This window comes from Mya arenaria, chromosome 8 (assembly GCF_026914265.1).
Source record: "Mya arenaria isolate MELC-2E11 chromosome 8, ASM2691426v1".
Taxonomy (NCBI): domain Eukaryota; kingdom Metazoa; phylum Mollusca; class Bivalvia; order Myida; family Myidae; genus Mya; species Mya arenaria.
Genome location: NC_069129.1, coordinates 13,985,882 through 14,005,437, shown reverse-complemented (window position 1 = coordinate 14,005,437; position 19,556 = coordinate 13,985,882). Strand labels below are relative to the sequence as shown.

General features: G+C 34.7%; 2 protein-coding genes across 3 annotated transcripts; one reads left to right on the top strand and one right to left on the bottom strand.

The window, feature by feature from the left end:
* Window positions 1-1,872: 1,872 nt before the first annotated feature.
* Window positions 1,873-13,135, top strand: LOC128242870 (collagen alpha-2(IV) chain-like). 2 transcript variants are annotated; one of them, XM_052960267.1, is made up of 6 exons: window positions 1,873-1,971; window positions 2,921-3,012; window positions 6,034-6,107; window positions 7,808-8,250; window positions 8,972-9,198; window positions 9,506-13,135. In XM_052960267.1, exons 3-6 carry the CDS (start codon window positions 6,094-6,096, stop codon window positions 9,611-9,613), a joined length of 792 nt encoding a protein of 263 aa, XP_052816227.1. In that variant the 5' UTR covers window positions 1,873-1,971; window positions 2,921-3,012; window positions 6,034-6,093; the 3' UTR covers window positions 9,614-13,135. The 2 variants fall into 2 exon arrangements, with proteins under 2 accessions (XP_052816227.1, XP_052816228.1); XM_052960268.1 differs by having other exon boundaries at window positions 2,921-3,022.
* A 1,583-nt stretch (window positions 13,136-14,718) lies between these two features.
* LOC128243992 (apolipoprotein D-like) lies at window positions 14,719-19,427 on the bottom strand. The gene is made up of 4 exons (XM_052962008.1): window positions 19,308-19,427; window positions 18,758-18,882; window positions 15,764-15,849; window positions 14,719-14,985 (listed from the first exon to the last, which is right to left on the bottom strand). The coding sequence occupies exons 1-4, from the start codon at window positions 19,425-19,427 to the stop codon at window positions 14,750-14,752; spliced, it is 567 nt and encodes a 188-aa protein (XP_052817968.1). The 3' UTR covers window positions 14,719-14,749.
* Window positions 19,428-19,556: the final 129 nt, after the last annotated feature.

The window sequence follows — 19,556 nt, the reverse complement described above, 5'->3', positions numbered from 1 at the left end:
AGCGTGTTTTATGCTCAATTCTTTCCAATTAAACTCTGTACCCTTCATAAGAACCACTGGTTTTGACATTTATCCATCCTTTTTGGAATATCATTAATTGTGGGAAATCTTATTTGGGAGTAAGAGTGCATCTTTAACATTATTGCCACTGACTCAATAGTACAGTGAAACCTACAGGGACAAGCCTAGAAGTCGAACATTCAAAATACACCTTGTTTAGAGGCGCAAATGCAAGGGCCTAAATGACAATGAGCTGGAGACACAAATGTATAAACATCACATACACACATTCAAACACATACACACGCTCATAAGCTCAAATAGCTTTCATTTCCAGTCACATCGACCTCCCAGATTGTCCCTGATAGTCCCGTACTGAAATTTGGCCGATTCGGGATCAAATTCGTGTTGGGTCCATGGCAGTCCGGAATAGTCCTTGATAGTCCAGTATACAACCCCGGCAGTTTAATCTATTTAAAACTGCCATGGTGATCTGGGAACGTCAAGGACAATCCAGGAGGATTTTTCAATCCTAGGTAGTCCGGGAAGGTCTGTGTAGCGACCGTGTTGGCTCTGGGGAGGTGCGTAGGGTGGCACCACGTTGATCCTTAGCAATCTGGCATGTCGTAATGAATACGGATGGGGCGGTCCGTGTTTGGTCCGGGACAGTCTGTAGCTGATCTGGTGTTGACACCCTGTTGTTTTGGGATGGCCCGGGTCTTTTGGGACGGTGCCATGTTGGTATCTGGGTAATCCATGTTGGCTCTGTATTCATTCATTGTGGTGCTGTGTCAGGACCGGGCTTGTTAGATGTTTTGAGACCGTCGAGGGTCCGTCCCCTCAATTTCACCAAAGGCCATCCCGTACCACCCTGGATCAAGATATCTCTAATGATATGATATCATTTGAAATATATACATACACGTAGTTAATTTCAATGTCAAAATTAAAGGTATTGAAATGACACGTATAAAATCATTGAATGCATTTCAACTCTTCATTCAAGAATAACAATAGAAAGGATTGATATTAATTTGCCTTATAAGATACCGCCTTCGAAAAAAGATTGAATTTAGTACATTGAACAAATTAATGCATGATATCACATTAAATAACTATCGTGTTGTTTTGATTCAGGCGAAAATACAATTTCTATTGTTCTCCACTATGAATGTGAAGAACTGTTGTTGTTTTTAAATGCAAAGAAATCAAAAGTTTTAAAGATTTGTAAAATGATATTTTATGTAAAAACCGTCCTTATCAACAATGTCAATGTATGCTGAGCAAATAGTAAAGGTCCATTGTATATAACAATCACCAAGATATTCAAGAACTATTGAAAGTTGTGGAAACAACTAAACATTAAATAAAAATACTTTTAGTGTGTCTTTGCTTTGGCGAAATTTTGCAAGGTTAACGATTTGTGAAACTTTCACTAAAGCAAATTTTGCTAGGATTTAAAGGGATTCGCTCATGTCTTTGGACCAAAAAAAGTTTTCCCTTTAATGCATTTGAAAACACATTTGTTCTGTTATCTCAAGTGACATAATCACATATAGGTTACAGTGCATGAGAATAAGGACATTTATTAAGACAATATAAATTAACACATGTATACTAGTTAAACATACCATACTGTACATGGAATACAATGTATTGTAACACATATGTAAAACTAAGCAGCAGCTTATCGAATCTTTATAACATAAACTTAATTTGCTATGGCCTCTCTCTAATAGTGTACAACATCGACACACTCATTTTCCGCTGAACATAATATCAAGGGATGCTACCGCTGTGTGGAGTTTGCCGCGTTGTTGACATGGAACCGGAATCAAACTGCCGTTTTGTCTAACAGTAAAGTAAGGGGCGGTTACTCGTGAGAATTATATTAAGTGCCCGGATGTGAATAAATTAACTATTGTCTCTCGTTCAGCCCAGATTATCGAAGAAAAAAAGCATGATCAGAGGGTAAATATATGCTCCATAGTTGTCAAAGCCTTCCATTTGGTGTTTTTATTGAACCGTTATGTGTCCTCGTCATTTATTATTGTAATCTTTATCAAAATTATTAGATTTCTTCGGGCCTTTTTTCACGTTCACATCACAGGAATTTGATCAGTTGACAAGTGTTTGGTCTGAAATGATAAATCAATGTCATTTTCTAAACAAATACTGACAAAAATAACGATCTTGGACAAAAGCCAGGGTATTTGTACTGAACCGTCTCCACACATGAGTCTGTAAATTATTGTGTGGGCGTCCGTTATTATGGCAAAATTCTGTCAGTTACAGGTCAAAAGGGCCTGAGCTCCAGCCTCTTGTACAAAATTTGAGAAGACTGCCGTAAGAATTTGGACTGTCTCTATGCACCTTGTAAAATCTGTGTTTATAAAACACATTTAACACAATATGCCAAGATTACATATGTCCAGTGATGGCTGTTTTTTTCTCATGAAAAATATGCTGTTTTGCACCAATCAATTGTAACCATGGCCCTCTCCCCCAGGTCTGGGGAATACCGGGGTGGGGAGGCCTTTGATTTGGTGCAGCAAACCAAGGATAAAATCCCTGCCCTGCGGAGTTTGAACTGAGGGTTAAATCCCTGCCAAACACCCCTGCACCCCAGGGACCCTATGTAAGGCCCATTCCCTGCTATATTTTGACAAAACAATCACATTCACCCGCCACTGTGGGGCCACCTGGAAGGTTAAAATGGCTATCCACGGTATACCCCAGGACCAGTCGTGGCCATGGTTACAATTGACTAGTGCATTACATATAATACCATCTAGTGTTTCAGTTTGTTTCATATTCATTGAGCATGATTCTAAGACTCGACTGGACTCTTATGACTGAAGGTTTAAGTTATAACAGTTTACAATTTAAGGCAAACAGCTTATAAGTATCCTATTTTCAGTTGTCCAGTATTCAAAATCTAATTTCGCTGACTGTACAAGAACAAAAAAAGCCAGCAACAGAACAGAATAGAGACAAAAAGTCATTGTAAAGGTAAGAGAAGGTAAGAGCGGGCAAGTTGTTGTACATTCATGTAAATGAATATATAAATAAATTTAAATCAAAGATGATTTTTGTGTCTACAAAAAAATATTAGTATTAAAATCTATAAAGCTATTTGTTTGATAAAATCACGCGTTTAAAAGGAGTAGAATTATCCATTAAATAACTACTATTATATTCTCTAATTTCCATTTTAATGCATTTTTTTTGCAGGTACTGATAACACATCAATTTGCTATGAAATTTTTGAATGTCAAAGCAAGTTGATGTCCGAGACATGGTTTTGTAAAACTTCAGTGACATGTACATGTAAAATTACTGAAAAGTGAAAAAAATATACCAATCTATACAAATGAGTAATGAGAACTCGACAACAACTACATCAATTACTCTTGACATCAAAATTAAATATGTTGTTTAATTAAAAGGCTGAGGACATTTTCTGTGCATTGCTACAAATGACTGAAGTTTTACTTGCTGGGTTAAGTTGTACTTTCTGTGTGCTGTGGTTTATATGTAGTGTATTTTCTATAGTCTAGAATTTATAACTCCTTGTATTGGTGGACCACTGAATTTCTTGTTTTGTATCACCAGACTAAACTTGAAACATCAACATTTACTTAAATGAGGTTGGGGTCAGTATCGGTAACTTGGGGAGGAGATGATATTGATATTAAATTGAGAGATGGTGTAGTATTGATGTTAACTTTAGGGAGGGGGTAATTAAATTGAAAACTTCAGGGAGGCGGAGTCATATTATGTAAATGTTAAGGGGGGTGTCAAAGTCAATGCAGATTTTTAATTGTGACTGGAATTTGTAAAATGATTAAATACAGTGTATTTACTTTAAAGGATTGTGTCATGGTATGACCTGATAAACAAATATACTTGTTAAATGTAAATGATAATTTTACCAATACACATTGTGTAAAAGTGAATCGATGTTTCATGTTATAATAACATTACGTTGCAAATATGGCATATGAGGTAGCCAGAATGTTTTTGACTAAAAGCATGTTTCACTTCAAGATCAGTTGTATATCATTATGTTATATGTTTGACACAAATCCAGTTTCACTGACAGCTGTAAAAGTGAACAATCAAGAAGTAATTACTAAGTCTGTTTACCTTGTACTCCTTAAAATAGAAATATATCAGTCTTTTTAACTGTTATTTTAAAAAAAAAAGCTGCTATAAAAATGTAAAATTTTAACACTGAAATATTTTTGATTATTAAGATTTAATTGAACTGTTAGTGTATTTTTACTGACAGTGCAAATATGGAACTGGATAGAGTCTATCATTGATTTAAACTACAAATTTACCGTGAATATATATGTATCCAACTCTGATTAATCAAGTTGTATAAGTTTTAAAATTATAGTTTGTCCAATGGGATTGCAGCTTTTTCTCTCAAATTTTCAATCAATTATTTCAGTCAGACTGCCTATGACCCCTTTATTTTCATTAAATGCATACTAGGAACCTTTCAACATTACTTAATGTAAGAACATGATTGTGCCAAGTATGTGTTGTTATATTCTAAGTTGTAACAAAATAAAGTTTTTAATATTTGTTAAAAAGCTCGATAAGGCAAGTTTAATGGTAAATTTGTAGTTTTTACTCTTTTAGCAGTGTCTTGCAAGCAAATCTTGTGCAGTTACATTTATTCTGAAATCATTTAATAAGATTGAAATTTATAAAAAAACAACAACATGATTATCTTGTGATGAAAAGAAGAAAACAGATACTTATTGTTGTTATGGAAGTTTTTATAATACCGGTACTGAATTTTATCTTTGGGAATTATGTTGGAAAATATCTGGGGGAAAATGTGAATTGATTTCAAGTTTGTGACAACAAATGTCATGGTAAACTTACTTTAACACAAAGGCACAATGTTTGGCTGTAGTTTCATTTACTCATGGAATTTACATATTATCATACTTAAAACTTTCTTTGCCTGCATTTTTTGCTATTTCATAACCTAGACAACAAGCAACAGATAATTAGCTTCAGCCTTATAGCTTTAAAACATGAGTCTGTGTGATAAATTGCTTATTACGTAAAAACATCCTTGTCGGTCTGTTTATTTCAAACAGACATGTAATGTAAAAATAAACAATGGGGATTGAATGTTTGTCTCTCTTTTGAAAACAAACCTGTAATATGACTAATGTCAGATTGCCTTATTCAAAATCTTTATTTGAACAGACTCTTTATTGTTGCTTAATACTTTGCTAAACTGAACAAAAGCTGGAACAAAGAATGGAATATGATATTTATAAAAACACAACATAAAGGAAGTTTTTTGGGGTTACAGCGTTTCATTCAGTTTAGCTAGGTTGAAAGGTTTGGTTAAGCATTGAAAACTTAGAAATTGAAAATGGACAAAAACGATTGAGTGGCTTTCATAAATGCTGATATAATTTGTTATTGTTTGTTTTTCTTTCATCCGAAAAAAAGAAGCTTTTTTTACGCATTAAAGATTTAAACTGAATCTGATGTAAATGGTATGTTCACAGAAGGTTTTATATTAAAAAAAATCATTACTGTAGATGAAAGACGAATTTGCATCCTTTTTGTCCAATTGAAATGCCATTATTACTTAGAAGTTTGATTGCACTTTTCTGTTTGAATTTATATTAAAACGCAAAACCTAGACTAGGTAATTGTGGCATAAACACCATTGTTCCTTCATGCATCAGATATCTTTGTTCCCTATTTGTGTGTGTATTATTCACTGGGAATTTGGCATGTTTATTTGCTATAATAAGCAGTTGACTTGGCAAAAATGCATTTTTATCATAAGATACAACTTTTCAGCTTAAAAAAATATAGTAAAACATAGTAAAACTTCATGAAGTCTCCTTGTGGTGTACAATGCACATCCCAACCCTGCGTAGAAACATGGAGAAAAGTGTATTATTTAGAAATTCATTTTTGCCAAGATAGTTACTATTTTTCTCACTCATAAAATGTACCAAAGATTTTATTGTTACCACCATTCAGGCCGTTGTTAATACGAATCACGTCCAAGATATCCAGATTTACCAAGGACAGACAAGAGTGATGTCCCTTCCAAGGCAAGTTTGAGCCTCTTGTAATGGAGTTATCTCCCTTGAATAAAAATGACTGCTGTGAAACAAGATGGCTGGCATTCTGTTTTTGTATCATTTTTTTTGTTAGAACAAGAACAGTCAATCACTTCAAGTAAAGTGGTTTGACAGGGTGAGGTAAGTATGTATATTAAATTTAAATCCTATCTCATTTGATTTACATGTAATTCTGCAATAAAAGCAACGCATATAATGTAAATGAAATATACGGCTTTTCAAATATTTAGGATATTTATAATGTTCAAAGTTTTTACACCATATTGTGTGTGAATTCATGAATAGCTGTGTGTGACTTTTATCCTGTATTATTTTGCTTTTGTATATTTAATTTATAAAAGTATACCCTTTGAAAAACAAAACAAACAAAAAACACAATTCCAAAAGATAAGAATGCGACCAAAAAAATGTCCTAGTTAATAAGAATCTTTGAAAACCAAAGAAAACAAATATAAACTTTTTGTAAGTTCGAAATTGAATATTCTAATACAAACTGTGTTACAATGTACAGAAACTGCAGCAGTCCATCTCAAACTGTAATAAAAGTTCTGAATGAGGGGATACTTAAATTAGTGCGCTGTAGCCTTTAAAAGTCGCTATTATAGATTTGCACATTATCAGTATTGTGTGTATTCAATGTATTAATAATATTTTCACAGAATACTCACACAAAACTTGGTAAATTTATTTTGCATAATGACAGCAAAAATGCTAATAATATTTTTCTTACAACTGTGATTTAAAGAAATATATGTAAGCATCTGGATGTAAATGCTTATTTCATGTTCTCGTACACACAAAAAGTGTACGCCATAACGTGACGAAAAAAAACATAAATGGGGCCCTAAATGTGCAAAACATAAGCTGTAAGTTTTAATAAAAAAATGAAACAAATAAAAACAAAGAAATATAATGCTACTTAAGTAGCACTCCACAGTGTCATTGTTTGCATTAATTTTCATCTTGCTACGTTCTTAAAGGATTTGTTCTCACCTTAGCTCCAATTTAAAAGAATGGAACAATAGCAACTACAGGGGGGAGCCTGTAGCCTGAAAATTAGCAAATGTCCTTATTACTGCAAGAGTTTGTGTGGGTTTCTGTGAATCAGTGTGTGTGTATATACTCATCTAGCCATCACATAATCCACCTCATCTACATCGTAGTTTACCTCACAATCCACATTTACCTCCTTATCCATGTTACGTAGTCAGGGTAATACTGTTGTCTCTAACAATCTCTATTACATTATCCCCTGCAAGAAACAGACAGGTTTTAGAGCCATGGAGATGACTAGTTTGGAAAATACATTCAATTATAAGTGTTGAAGAAGCATGTACTGCTCATGCTGTTTGTTTCTTGCAATTGGGATCACTTTATTCTGGGTTTTATTCTCGGTGTTGGGAGCTTCTATGCATGACGTTATAGTTCTATATTCCACGCATGAGTGTATGCTGTAATATATCCAGCAGGTAGATGTAATCAAGAGATTGGGATGGTTGTTTTCACAGAATTAGTTGCTTTTTTCATGCTGTTTTAAGTTATGTTTAACTTTTGCTGCTCATGTTTTATCTGGAAATTGCCATTTATATTTATGACCATTTCTTTCAGCTCTTCTGTTTTATTAAAATACTGAATGCCAAGTACTGACTGCCAATATCTGAACTTTGCAGTGGTCAACGTGTTCCTTATGGAGTCGCTGTACAGATGCAGGGAGGGGTTCCGGGAATGGCCCAGATGCCCGCAGGAATGTCCCCTGTGGGCGGGATTCCCGGAATGCAGGGCATGCAAGGCCTAGGCGGGATGCCCGGGATGACCGCTGTTCAGATGCAGGCAGGTGGAATGTCCAGGGCATCCAATGGCCTTGGTGGAATGTACCCTGGTGCAGAAAAGCAGGGCATGTTGCCAGGGGCACCACAGGGCTATCCTGGACTCGGCCAAGCCGGTCTACTAGCTACATCAAGCTCCCTAGGCCAGCCTGGGGCAGCGTATTACGGATCTGGTCAGCCGACCTACATACCAGTAAGCTGTGCTGATGGCCAGCAGAGATACATGGTCTCTCCCAACTACGGGCTCAGAACCACCAGTCCTTTGGGGTCCTCACAATCCATGATGAGTGAGTATTTTGTTCTTGCAGTCACATTGAAAGTGTTACTGTACTGGTATTTATTGTGTTTCAATATAAGAACAAAAAGGTATTTACTGTTGCTATTTTTCAGAAAAATACTAGTTAAAGAATGAGTGATTACACCTGTTATCAATTTCTACCATTTGCAATCACAGCATGCTCAAATTTGCAATCACAGCATGCTCAAATTTGCAATCACAGCATGCTCAAATGTTTAAAGAAAAAGTTTTGTCATAGCAAAACAATAATTTTAAAAGATAATAATTTCATTGAAATTTATTTAAAAAATAAAGAAGGCTTGGAATCTTCTGGCATTTTCTCATGAATTATTAACATAAAACTCTGATTGCATTTTCAGTATGAACATATGATGCAAGAAACATAATTGTGTCTCATATATTTTTAGCTTTGTTTGTATTTCAATGAAAAAAGTCCAGTTACCGTCATAGCCTTTTGCGTTGTTGGCAACTTTGTGCAGCTACTTGGCCATTACTCAGAAACCGTTCAAAATATTCAAATGGAACATGGTAACATCTTATAGTGAGTATTTACATGTACAGGAATGCATACAAATCTGGGCTTAATAAATGATGAGTTCAACTAAAAATAAAACCAGACAAGCAAAGGACAGGTGTTCGCTTGGTAGAGCCCTTGTTGTTATTATGTTTTTAAATTTATTTATATAATCAAATTTTACATTGTTCTACAGGTTCCTCACCCTACCCACTTGGCATGGGAGGCTACTCCATGCAGTCCAGCATGGCCCAGCAGGTTCCTGTGACAATGACATCCCTTGTATCCCAGGCTGGTTCCCCATATCCAACATATATTGGTTCTCAGTTCACCCCACTGCAGATCCAGGCCTCACAAAATCCATATGCTGGTCACCCACTCTATCCATCGCCATATGCCGGGCTACAAATGCAGCAAGGACAGGTTTGTTAAGCTCACTTTTTTTCAGCGAACTTCCATGGTTAAATTAATGTAAAATAAGTGTTTCTGATTGGACAGAATCAGTGGAAGTCCTATCACGCAAATGTCAAATCTGCATAATGATGTCACTTCTTGCTGCGTTTTGCCTATCCCCTAGTTTTATAGTCTGTTTTAGAATGGAGTGATAAATACCTGTATATTTAAAAGTCTGTCTGGCATACTAAGATTCATAGAGTTTCTGGCTTTGTTATGAATACAAGTTTGACAACAAAGTCATAACTTTCACCTGCTCTTTTGTCACATATTTCAGGTGCCTAGTAGCCAGTTTAGCCGAGTAGCCACTGTCCCTGTTGGAGGACCATCTCCCAGTGGACTCCCGTTGGCTTATCCCACTGCTGCACACTATCAAGGGCCTTGAAAATACCAACGGGAAAAACAAGCGAGAAATTTTCCGTTTGCGATGTTTCCTTGGTGGTTGTTATTTGTCATCTGTTGTCATTTATGGTGCTGTGGTTGGCAGTAATTGGGAGCTCTTGTTTTATGAATTAAGGAGCTTAAATCACTCACTCACTCTTCTGATTCTTTCCCATTTGTTGTACAAAAATGGTTTTGTTGAATGCATTTTATTTTCAATAATCAAATGACAGTGGTGATAAAAAACCCTTTTAAACAAAATAAGTTCACAAGTCTAATATGGCCCAGGATGAAAACAAACTTTCTTTTCATTTTGTCTCTTTTAATATAATAGGGATTCATCATATCTCTTTTGTTGATTTCACAAGAAAAATACATCACGTTAAAAAAAAACTGAACAACTAGTTGGTTTTGAGTCTTCCTTTTTGCCCATAAAATGCATTGAACATGTATATTGTATTGTTGAGGAAAGAACTCAGATTTATGAGGAAACTCCTTCAGTATTTGTAATTTTACCCTGTTTACACTTAATGTCTGGTGCATTCAATCAAGCTGTTTTGTCATTCTGTTACATACGTATACAATCAATTAAATTGACAATTAACAATTTTAAGTTATGGAGTGTTTCAAATATAATGAAATGATTGTTTTTCATTGATTAAAAAGCAAGACACAATTTGTCACAAGAAATGAATTATTTAATTAAATGATAGTCCATTGATAGCTATCAGACATTAATTAAATCATGTATCTTTTTAAAATTGTAATGAAATCGACCACTGTCATTGCCTTCTTCATATCCTATGTTTTAAATGAATTGAAATATTTTTGTTTGTATCTTGACATTTGGACTTGCTGAACAACACATTTTAGTTTTCAAAATACTGTTGATTCTATGATGGTTATCAGTTCTCACCAAAATCATGCCTCATTTAAATCAATGAAGCTATTGATTTCATTTTAATGAAGTGTTTCATTAATGCATTTATAAAGCACATATAAAATACAGTTTATTCAGAACCATTTGTGTGCTTGATGATTCATCGGACAAGAACATTAATATTGCCTTGTGCATATATCTGCCTTTTACCCTCGTACAGTGTTATACTGAAAGTTGAAATACAAACATGCATAGAAAAAAACATTAAAGTGGAATTTTATTTTAGTAAAGTTATTTCAATTGACTTGTTAACAAATGCATTGTGACTGTGTCAATAGAGGCGGTCTGACTTTCGTAAAAAGATAACATATTCATACAATATTGTCCTATAGCTAAGTATTTACTCAATGTTGAAGGCATGGGTTTTATGAATTTTCCACTGGTCATCAATGTAAGGTTAAGTTTATAACCTTTAAAAATGTTTTGATCACCCTAGCGTAAACCATGATGCACATGTTCAGATCAGCACAATGATTTAAAAAAAGATGTTTAAATGAATTTAGTTGCCTCAAGTAGTCGATACACACATTTTATTTACAATGTACTATTTCTATATATAGGGAATTAAGTTTTTAAAGAAATGGTACTTGGTGAAACATAAAATCATGTCAACGAATATGTTGGTAGACATTTGCATAGTGATAGTCTAAGAAATATGTCCTATTATCATCTGCAGGTGCTTATAGCATATTGTCATCTGCAGGTGCTTATAGCATATTGTCATCTGCAGGTGCTTATAGCATATTGTCATCTGCAGGTGCTTATATCACATTGTCATCTGCAGGTGCTTATAGCATATTATCATCTGCAGGTGCTTATAGCATATTGTCATCTGCACAGTAACATATGGTCAGTCATTTTCAGAGGTTCCCTTTTAATGTTGGTCAGTCATTGGCTTCAAAATGCACCTGATAAAAAGAAACATTTTCTTTCTGTTTTCTGAATTCTCAGACACTGGAGTGAAAAATGACTCCATTTTTAACTGTAAGATGTTTCTTAAGTTTTCCTTTCACTAACACAAATTAAGGCTATTTTCCAGATATTCCATACTGGTCTAACCCCTACAGTTCAAAATTCATGTGTTCTATAGTTTTCCTACAGTTTTTAAGTCTACGCAATAGTTTGGTAATTTTATTTTTTTATGCAATTGTATTAAAACTTTATACATTTATGGTGATCTCTAACAATTTTGGAATTCATTTATAGTAATAAAGGTCTTTTTAAGAATGAAAGTAAAATGATTATTTTAATGAATTTATTTGCTAGTGCCTTTTGTGGTACTTTTATTCACTTTTGTGTACTGAATTTAAGCGAGGTCAGTGTTTGAGTTGAAATTGCACTGCGCAAGATTTGTTGATGATATGGGATTTGTAAACTAGGGTACTATGATCTGTTCAAAGACATGCATAATATCGAAGAGTAATTGTTAACCATACATTACGTTATTAACTGGTATGGGTTGTGGGTGTGTTTTGTTTTTTAAGGTAAATAAATTTCCAGTCCTGTCACATCTTTGATGTCGTCATTGTCATTTTGTCATGAAAACACTAATGTTGGTAACTAAGAACTACTGAATACAGACATGAAACTTGGTACACAAGTTCACTTTACCAGTTAGCACTTTCGAAGCAAGTTTCATAACCCTACATGAAATACTTGTCAATGTTTGTCCCTTTATCAGCTGACAAAAACAGACAAGCGTTACCTCCTTTTGGGGTGCTCTTGTTATGTTTTGACTGTGCCATTAATAAAGTATTTTTGTTGTGTTGGCTTAAATTTTCTTCTAAACAATCAACACACCAAAATATTATTGTCATAAGAATTGCTCGCATATTGTTTCTTGTAAGGTTTTTTTTTCTTTCCAATTGAGCAATATGCCCTTATGGCATATTTCTTGAATCTCTTTTCCCACTGAAAATTCTTAATTGGTTTTACCTATGTTAACATTACTGGAGTATCTCGCATTGTCTTTGGTCAACAATGTTGTGTTTTTAAGTTTGATTTGGTTTTACCTGTTTAACAAGAGATGATGGAATTTTGGATTTATCCTGAAATGAGGATTAAGAGCATTATGTTGCAGACAAGCATACATTTGTTAAGTTTGTGCTTGAAATTTGCATTGAGATAGTAAGAAATGCATTTATAAAAATATATACACACATAACTGACTGTTAAAACAATTTTAACATGGGTCTAAGCTCCCTGACTCTGATTTGTGTCTGAATTCCTCATGTTCTTAACTTAATTTTCAGGAATTCTTATCATCACTGGTTTAAGGAAGTCATGATCTGGTTATGTTTCAAGGGTAGAAGGTATGGAATGGGCTCTTGAATGCCCTCCTTTCCAAACAACTTTTCAGTATATTCATATATCATGTTTAGCTGTGTTGGTATTTGGTTCTTAGCATTTATGAAATCCTGTTCATACGTTAACTGTGTTCATATGAATACATTCTTTAGACAATGTCATCTATTATGTTAGTGATAATTGTTTCTATCGCAAGTATCATTTTGATATGTACTCTTTGACAATGTTTTGAAACCTTGTTTTATATACTTGCTTTAATAATAAATAATTTTTACAGTATGATGTGTCTGTGTTAGTCTTTTGTAGATGGATAGTAAAACCTGCTTTGTGTATAATACCAAATCAAATCAAATTTTATTTTCAGTCGGTATGACATAACAGAGAAAACATTAACTTTGAATAGCTATTGACCGTTGATATGAAGTTTGCAGAATTGTAATGGAACAAAGTGTCTGAAATATACCAAAGTGTACCAATCTCATTACTTGAGCGACACTCTTATTCAAAATCAATACATACACATGTATATCAAACATAAACTTTGAGGGATAAAACTTCAACTACTTACTAAATAATGTATTTATGGAAAACATCAGTTACTGATAACAAGATTGTAACCGTGTAGTTGATAGCTGAATACGCAAAAATATTAAATGATTGGTGAGTGCTAAAATATATACTCTTGATTTACTATCGTCTCATGAGGCAGAAAAACCGTGTTTTCTGTACCTTTCTTTCAAATTAAACTCGGTATCCTTCATAAAAAAACAGTTTTTGACATTAAGTAATTATTTTTTTGTATATTAATTAAACATTTGTATTAATTGTGGTAAATCTTATTTGGGAGTAAGAGTGCATCTTTATGTTCAACGCATACAACATTGATGGTAGGTATACATTTGTCGTATTTTATCAAACGCTACAACTATATTTGGTGTACTTAATAACTTAAGGGCGACAAATTGTTTCTGGCATGGCTGTCTGTCCGTCGGTCCTTCATTCACAAATGAGTGTGGCACAATCTCAAATGTATATTAGCCGGAGTGATAAAACTTCGGGAATGTTAAGCACCACTTGTTAAGTGCAGTGTATGGAGGAAGTTAGTAATTAACCAAGTGTGTTAAAACTTCAGGAATGTTCAGCATCGTGAGACTAGTGCACTGCATGGAGGAATTGCAGAGTTATGCTCATTGAGTTTCTAAAGCCCAACGGAGCATGCAACCTTGTGTTGCACGTATCTCAAGAAGTATATTTACCAGAGTGATGAAACGTTTTAGGCATGTTTAACGTCGTGTGAAGTTGTGAACATGGGGTTTTGCTTGTGGCTGCGTCCATTTAACGCACAGTTAAAAAGCAAAGCCTACAGAGCATGCTATGATTACCCAGAATTTAAAACTGGCTGCGTCTGTAAAGAATAGTATTGGGGCCTATGATTTAAAACATACATATAATGTCGGACGATATAGAGAAATATTTCTCCCAGCTAAAATGCATTGACTCTTGTGTCACTCCTATCTGAATAAGTATATGAGTCAAAGTCACGAAATAGGAATATATACGGGTTTTTTTCATTAAAAATATAAATCGAAATGAATGTTTATTTCCGAAAACGTTTAAGACAACCAACATATCTCATTATTTTATAAGAAATAGAAATAAGAATGCATTTTTAAACACGGAAAAAAACCCTGATAGCAGGCATTCGATGTTCTGTTCAAAATTTATATAAGGACAATCTCTGCAACTCGGAAATTTATTTTAAATATTTTATTCAAATATCAAAAAGTTCAAAACACCGTAACAGCATTGAAATGTAAAATAAAACAGATTAACAGCATCGTTTTAAACAGGAATGAAAGTGGAAGATTTACATATCAAAACAAACAGTAACAATTAAAGTCCATCAGGGCAGTTGCTCCTATCCTGCTTTGTGAAATGAGTTGTGTCGATGCCCATGGCTGTAACCTTGTTGAACAATTTGGTTTTCACCTCGGCGCTAATGGTGGGCTGTCTGGCTAGGATCCATGCAAACTCATAATGGGTGATCCCCAACACCCCACTGCAGGAGTAGATGAGTGTGTAGTCCGTGTAATCAGTATCCAGAACCCAGTAGTCTCCGTATGGAGCCACTGAATGGGAAGAAAAGAAGAATATAAGTGAAAAGGGTGATTCAAGTGGCCAATTGTAAACGTTATAGTTTTAAACTTCCAAATCGCGCTGGAAGTTAAATGGTTGCACTTGTGGATCTGCTGCATTACTAGCAAAAGCGGATACAATTGTTTTATCTTTGCTTGTTTAAATTAACATATGTAACCACATCATAAAATAGTTCTCATTTAAAAGTTAACAACGATTTCGCTAATCAGGGGCGGCTCCAGGATTTGACGTAAGAGGGGGCCTAACATTTTGACCAGGACCACTCCCCCAGAACCGAAATTCATTACGTTTAAAATGTTGGGGGGGGGGGGGGTTGGAGTCCTCCCCAAGAAGAATTTTAACAATGTCTAGTCCCATAAAAAAATTGGGCCTTATTTATTTAATTTATTTTTTTCCTATTATTAAATTTCTAAAAGTAAACTTGGAGCGCCCCTCTCCCCCTTGATCCGCCCGTGCTAATGACGTGGGTAATTTAACTAAGTTCTGAACAATCGGCCCATCATGTATTCAGACTGTTTTGGTCTGCGCCAAGTACCAAGAAGTTTCCGAAAGGCGGAATATGGCTTGTTGAGCCCATGACTTTGATGTTGCCTAATTTTGTTCTATAGCTAATATGTAACTACAACATCATATGATATTAATACTATATATATGCTTCTGCCCACGTTTTCGAACGGAACAGGAATGTATGTACTTCGAATTAAACCATTGGTACAATTTATTATAAATATTGGTTGCTTTTGTACTTACATGAAGAAAATCTGAGCTTCAGTTTTGCCGGGTTTTTTAAATCGGGAATATAGGCGTCTCCTGTGGCATTGATTGGGTTGTTGTCCCTGAAAAGAAGAAATTAAATGTTGTAAGCGATTTTTTACTCTTTTTTTTAATCGTGTACATTGACGATGCAACTAAAAACGGCAATAGTACAAGAGTGTATAATTTCAAATAAGTAACGAAACACTTATTGTACGGTAACGTGTACGGCTACTGTGTGTGTACAACGCCATCCAGTTATGTGTACATTGGACAAGTTGAGAAAGACAATATTTAACTAAAACACGAGGAAAGTGATCCATGCGAGTATTGCTCAGCGAGCATATGAAATGTACAAGTTTGAAAGCGTAATTTCGCAAAAGACTAAAAAGTTTTTATTTAAGTATTTTGCGAAATAACGCTTTCAAACTTTCAACAATTTTTATTTTATTTTTATTGTTTTTTTCTGATAAGGTACATAATGACAGTCTTATTAAATATGAAATGGCCAATATTACGACCAACGCACAATTTACATGACTGAATCATGTATACACGAACTTGTCTTTCCTGAAATCAAATTCAGGTTATCCGAGTAATCGAGTACTCGATCGGAAGATTGTGCGAATACTCGAGTATCAATTTTACTTCTCGTTTCCATCTCTTATAAAAACATAGCATATTTTACGTGCACGTCTAGCTACGCGTCCAAAAACACGTGCACAAATCTTTTTTTCGGAACCATTTTTGAACAGGGTTGTTTTCAACCCTGTTCAGTGTAGCCACAAACTCGACACTCACAACAGAAAATTCCTATTAATAGTAACAAATGTCGCCAGCCGATTTACCACCAAAAATATAGTTTGAGAAAGTGCAGACTATATTAATTGCAAGCTATGTTTTAAATAACCGAGGTAGATTTGACAAAGCAAGAAGCAATCATAACGCAACATCTATTTAAATAATTTAAACTCTTGAACTCAGATAAAGATAACATTAAAGTAGTATCCCTGCACCAAAAGATGAATGAACATCGAAACGTAAACAAAGAATTACTATCCACTCTAAGCGCATCATTCAATCACGTGACACAATGATGAAGCCAAGTGAATTTACAGTCGAAGAGAGATAATCCTGTAATGAGATAATGCAGTCAGTTAATCAGATTTCTCTGCCTTGCCTTTGTAAAGAAGAAGCGGGAAATCCAAGCTTGATTGATTGTTGTGCACATTTGAAGTCTACAGAGATGTTTGTTTTACTTTGTTTTAGAAAACTTGATTGTTTTACTTGGAATCTGATGTTCTGATGGTTAGTATTGATTTGCATTTGTAGTCTTTTGTGTTTTTCTTGGGTAAGCAATGGATTGGAATGATCATTATTTCATTCAGCTGCATTTATTTAGTTTTGTCATGTATTTTTACGACATCAGCAAATTTTGTATTTAAACCGAGAATGGAGTTCCGTGATATTCTTTTAGCCTCTTTCCATATACTAATATATGTGGGTTTGGTTACTGATGATAACATGCATGGATAACAGAAGTCACCATGGGAGTACGAGGGAGTAGGAGTGTTTGATTCCATAAATCAGTAAGGTCCATGTCAATGATTTGTTGTATAATGTACTGCGTTGTTGTTGTTGTAATCGCTTGTATTATATGTGTATGTTTTATATGCTTTAGCCATTTAATTTAATCTGCCACTGCACACGATGAAATCATACCTGGTATAAGATATAAGACTGTTTACGATGTTAACGTATAAACATGTTATTATTCATTATCTTATGGTTGTTTATATTTATATTTTCATGACGCTCCGATATTATATCTACATTCGATAATGTTGAATATAGAGATATTGAAGAACACTGTGTTTGTTGTTTGAATTTTAACTGCTACATATGGTAACCTGGACATATAGACCCACCCTCGCTTAGGAATTACAAATGTATTCTCATCTTAAAACCTGGAATGACCTAGAAAGCAACAATGGTTTTATTGATCTCAATTATCACAGTTTCCCTGCTTAAAACATCACGTGATAGCCCACGTGGGAATAACAAACGCGCTAAAGTGCTGACGAGTTACCTGACGATATAAAAATAGAAGAGAGTTGCTGACCATATAGACAATGAAGGAAAACAAGTTTCGAAATTAAAGATTTCATGCTAACTTTATATGATGTATATATATCTACAATTTTTTGAAATCAATTATTTAATTTTTCATCATTTTAATTAAGAAACCATTTCTCTTTAATCTGTTTTATTTTCGAAGTTGTTTTGTGAATAACAAGGCAAACATAGGCAAACTCTTTCTAATGAGTAAAGTTTGATTAGTATATATATACTCATATGTAACACCATATGATGGAATTCTGCTCGGATTGGTTACGTTCTCCATCATTGTTTGCCTTCTTACACAGAGATATTAATTTTATTGTCAATAAAATATTAATTTTCCATTTACCATCATGCTTCATTAAACCTTGGGCGGCCCCTATGGTTGTTTTACACGCGGAATCTTAGATTCACTGTGCAACATATCAGCACCTTATTAATACACACATGATCGTAAATCATAATGGTGAAAACCCGTATAAAACCCTGTTCATACAGCGCTATCAGCGCTTTGATTAATTATTTTGATAGTCGTTTATATTCTATATTTAGAACAAGGAGCATATTGCATCAATTTGACACTTCTTAGGTTACAACTACAACTATTTTACGTCTAAACGTGATGATGATGCTTTTGTCTACGACGAACATTATAAGGAGTCGAGGGGTTTAAGCAGATATGACCTTCTTGCAGTGTCTCAGTCCAACTTAACTACACTCAATAGCATCTGAACGCCAGAACTTCAGCAGAACTGGCGGCAAGGAAAAGGACAGCTGACCTTGGTCTAGGACTACAATACCACTAAACCACCACACCTTGTGCGTTCTTTTGGTATTTTAAACTCGTTCCTAAGTTACATGGATGCTTACTTGAAACCGCTGTTGAAGATCCTGATGTGCCCGTCTGGTTTGATCTGGTAGTTGGCCTTGGCGCACGACTGTCCGCTCTCGAACGCGGCGTAAAACTTGTAGATCTCGTACCAATCACCCAGGTACTGAAAAAATCATTTAGGTACATTGCACAGATCATTCCAAAATACTTAATGTTCTTACTTTGTTTGATCGAATGTCTTTGTTCTTCAGAACAAGTAAATTCCAAAATGGAAAGTAACTCACATAAACAGTTTAAATTTTGATCCGTGTTAAAGTGTAAGTGCTGATTCATCAATAGCGATTTATAAGTTTGACGGAATGTTAATTTCAAACGCAAAACTAATAAAAGTCTTTTGTAGTGATGGTAGCGAACAAGTGGAACGCTTGTTTTCATGCTTTTTTAATTATATGATATCATATGACTTCCGTTATTCAGAATCTGCTCTACACAAACACGAAACATTTTGATTAAATACAATTGCAAAGTAGAATAGAATATGAACAGTTATTTATATACTTGCTTATATACATATCAAAGCTAACCTACCTCTGTAAGGTTGAAAGACGCCTGTGGTACGGCGTGTGGACATCCTCCGCCCCCAAAAACCTGGGCTGTCGAGAGCCCAACACACGCCGTGCACACTAGCAGAATCAGGGACTTGTACATCGTAATACTCTGCAGAGATTGACGGTAGCCGATGGGAACTGAATGGCTTAAATAGCCCACAGTACATGTTAGGTAACGCTGATCAGATTTGCCGCCTCTACAAGGGCGTAGCTTGTTGATTAGTTATTG

What these genes read in the sequence shown, in the direction of transcription:
- LOC128242870 (XM_052960267.1), top strand. An exon ending in GTCCTCACAATCCATGATGA is followed by an intron (nt 8,251 to 8,971) that starts GTGAGTATTTTG and finishes ATTGTTCTACAG; the next exon opens with GTTCCTCACCCTACCCACTT. An exon ending in TACAAATGCAGCAAGGACAG is followed by an intron (nt 9,199 to 9,505) that starts GTTTGTTAAGCT and finishes CACATATTTCAG; the next exon opens with GTGCCTAGTAGCCAGTTTAG.
- LOC128243992 (XM_052962008.1), bottom strand. Translation starts at nt 19,427, where the DNA reads ATGTACAAGTCCCTGATTCTGCTAGTGTGCACGGCGTGTGTTGGGCTC. An exon ending in ATCTTCAACAGCGGTTTCAA is followed by an intron (nt 15,850 to 18,757) that starts GTAAGCATCCAT and finishes TCTTCTTTTCAG; the next exon opens with GGACAACAACCCAATCAATG. An exon ending in GAAGCTCAGATTTTCTTCAT is followed by an intron (nt 14,986 to 15,763) that starts GTAAGTACAAAA and finishes CTTCCCATTCAG; the next exon opens with TGGCTCCATACGGAGACTAC.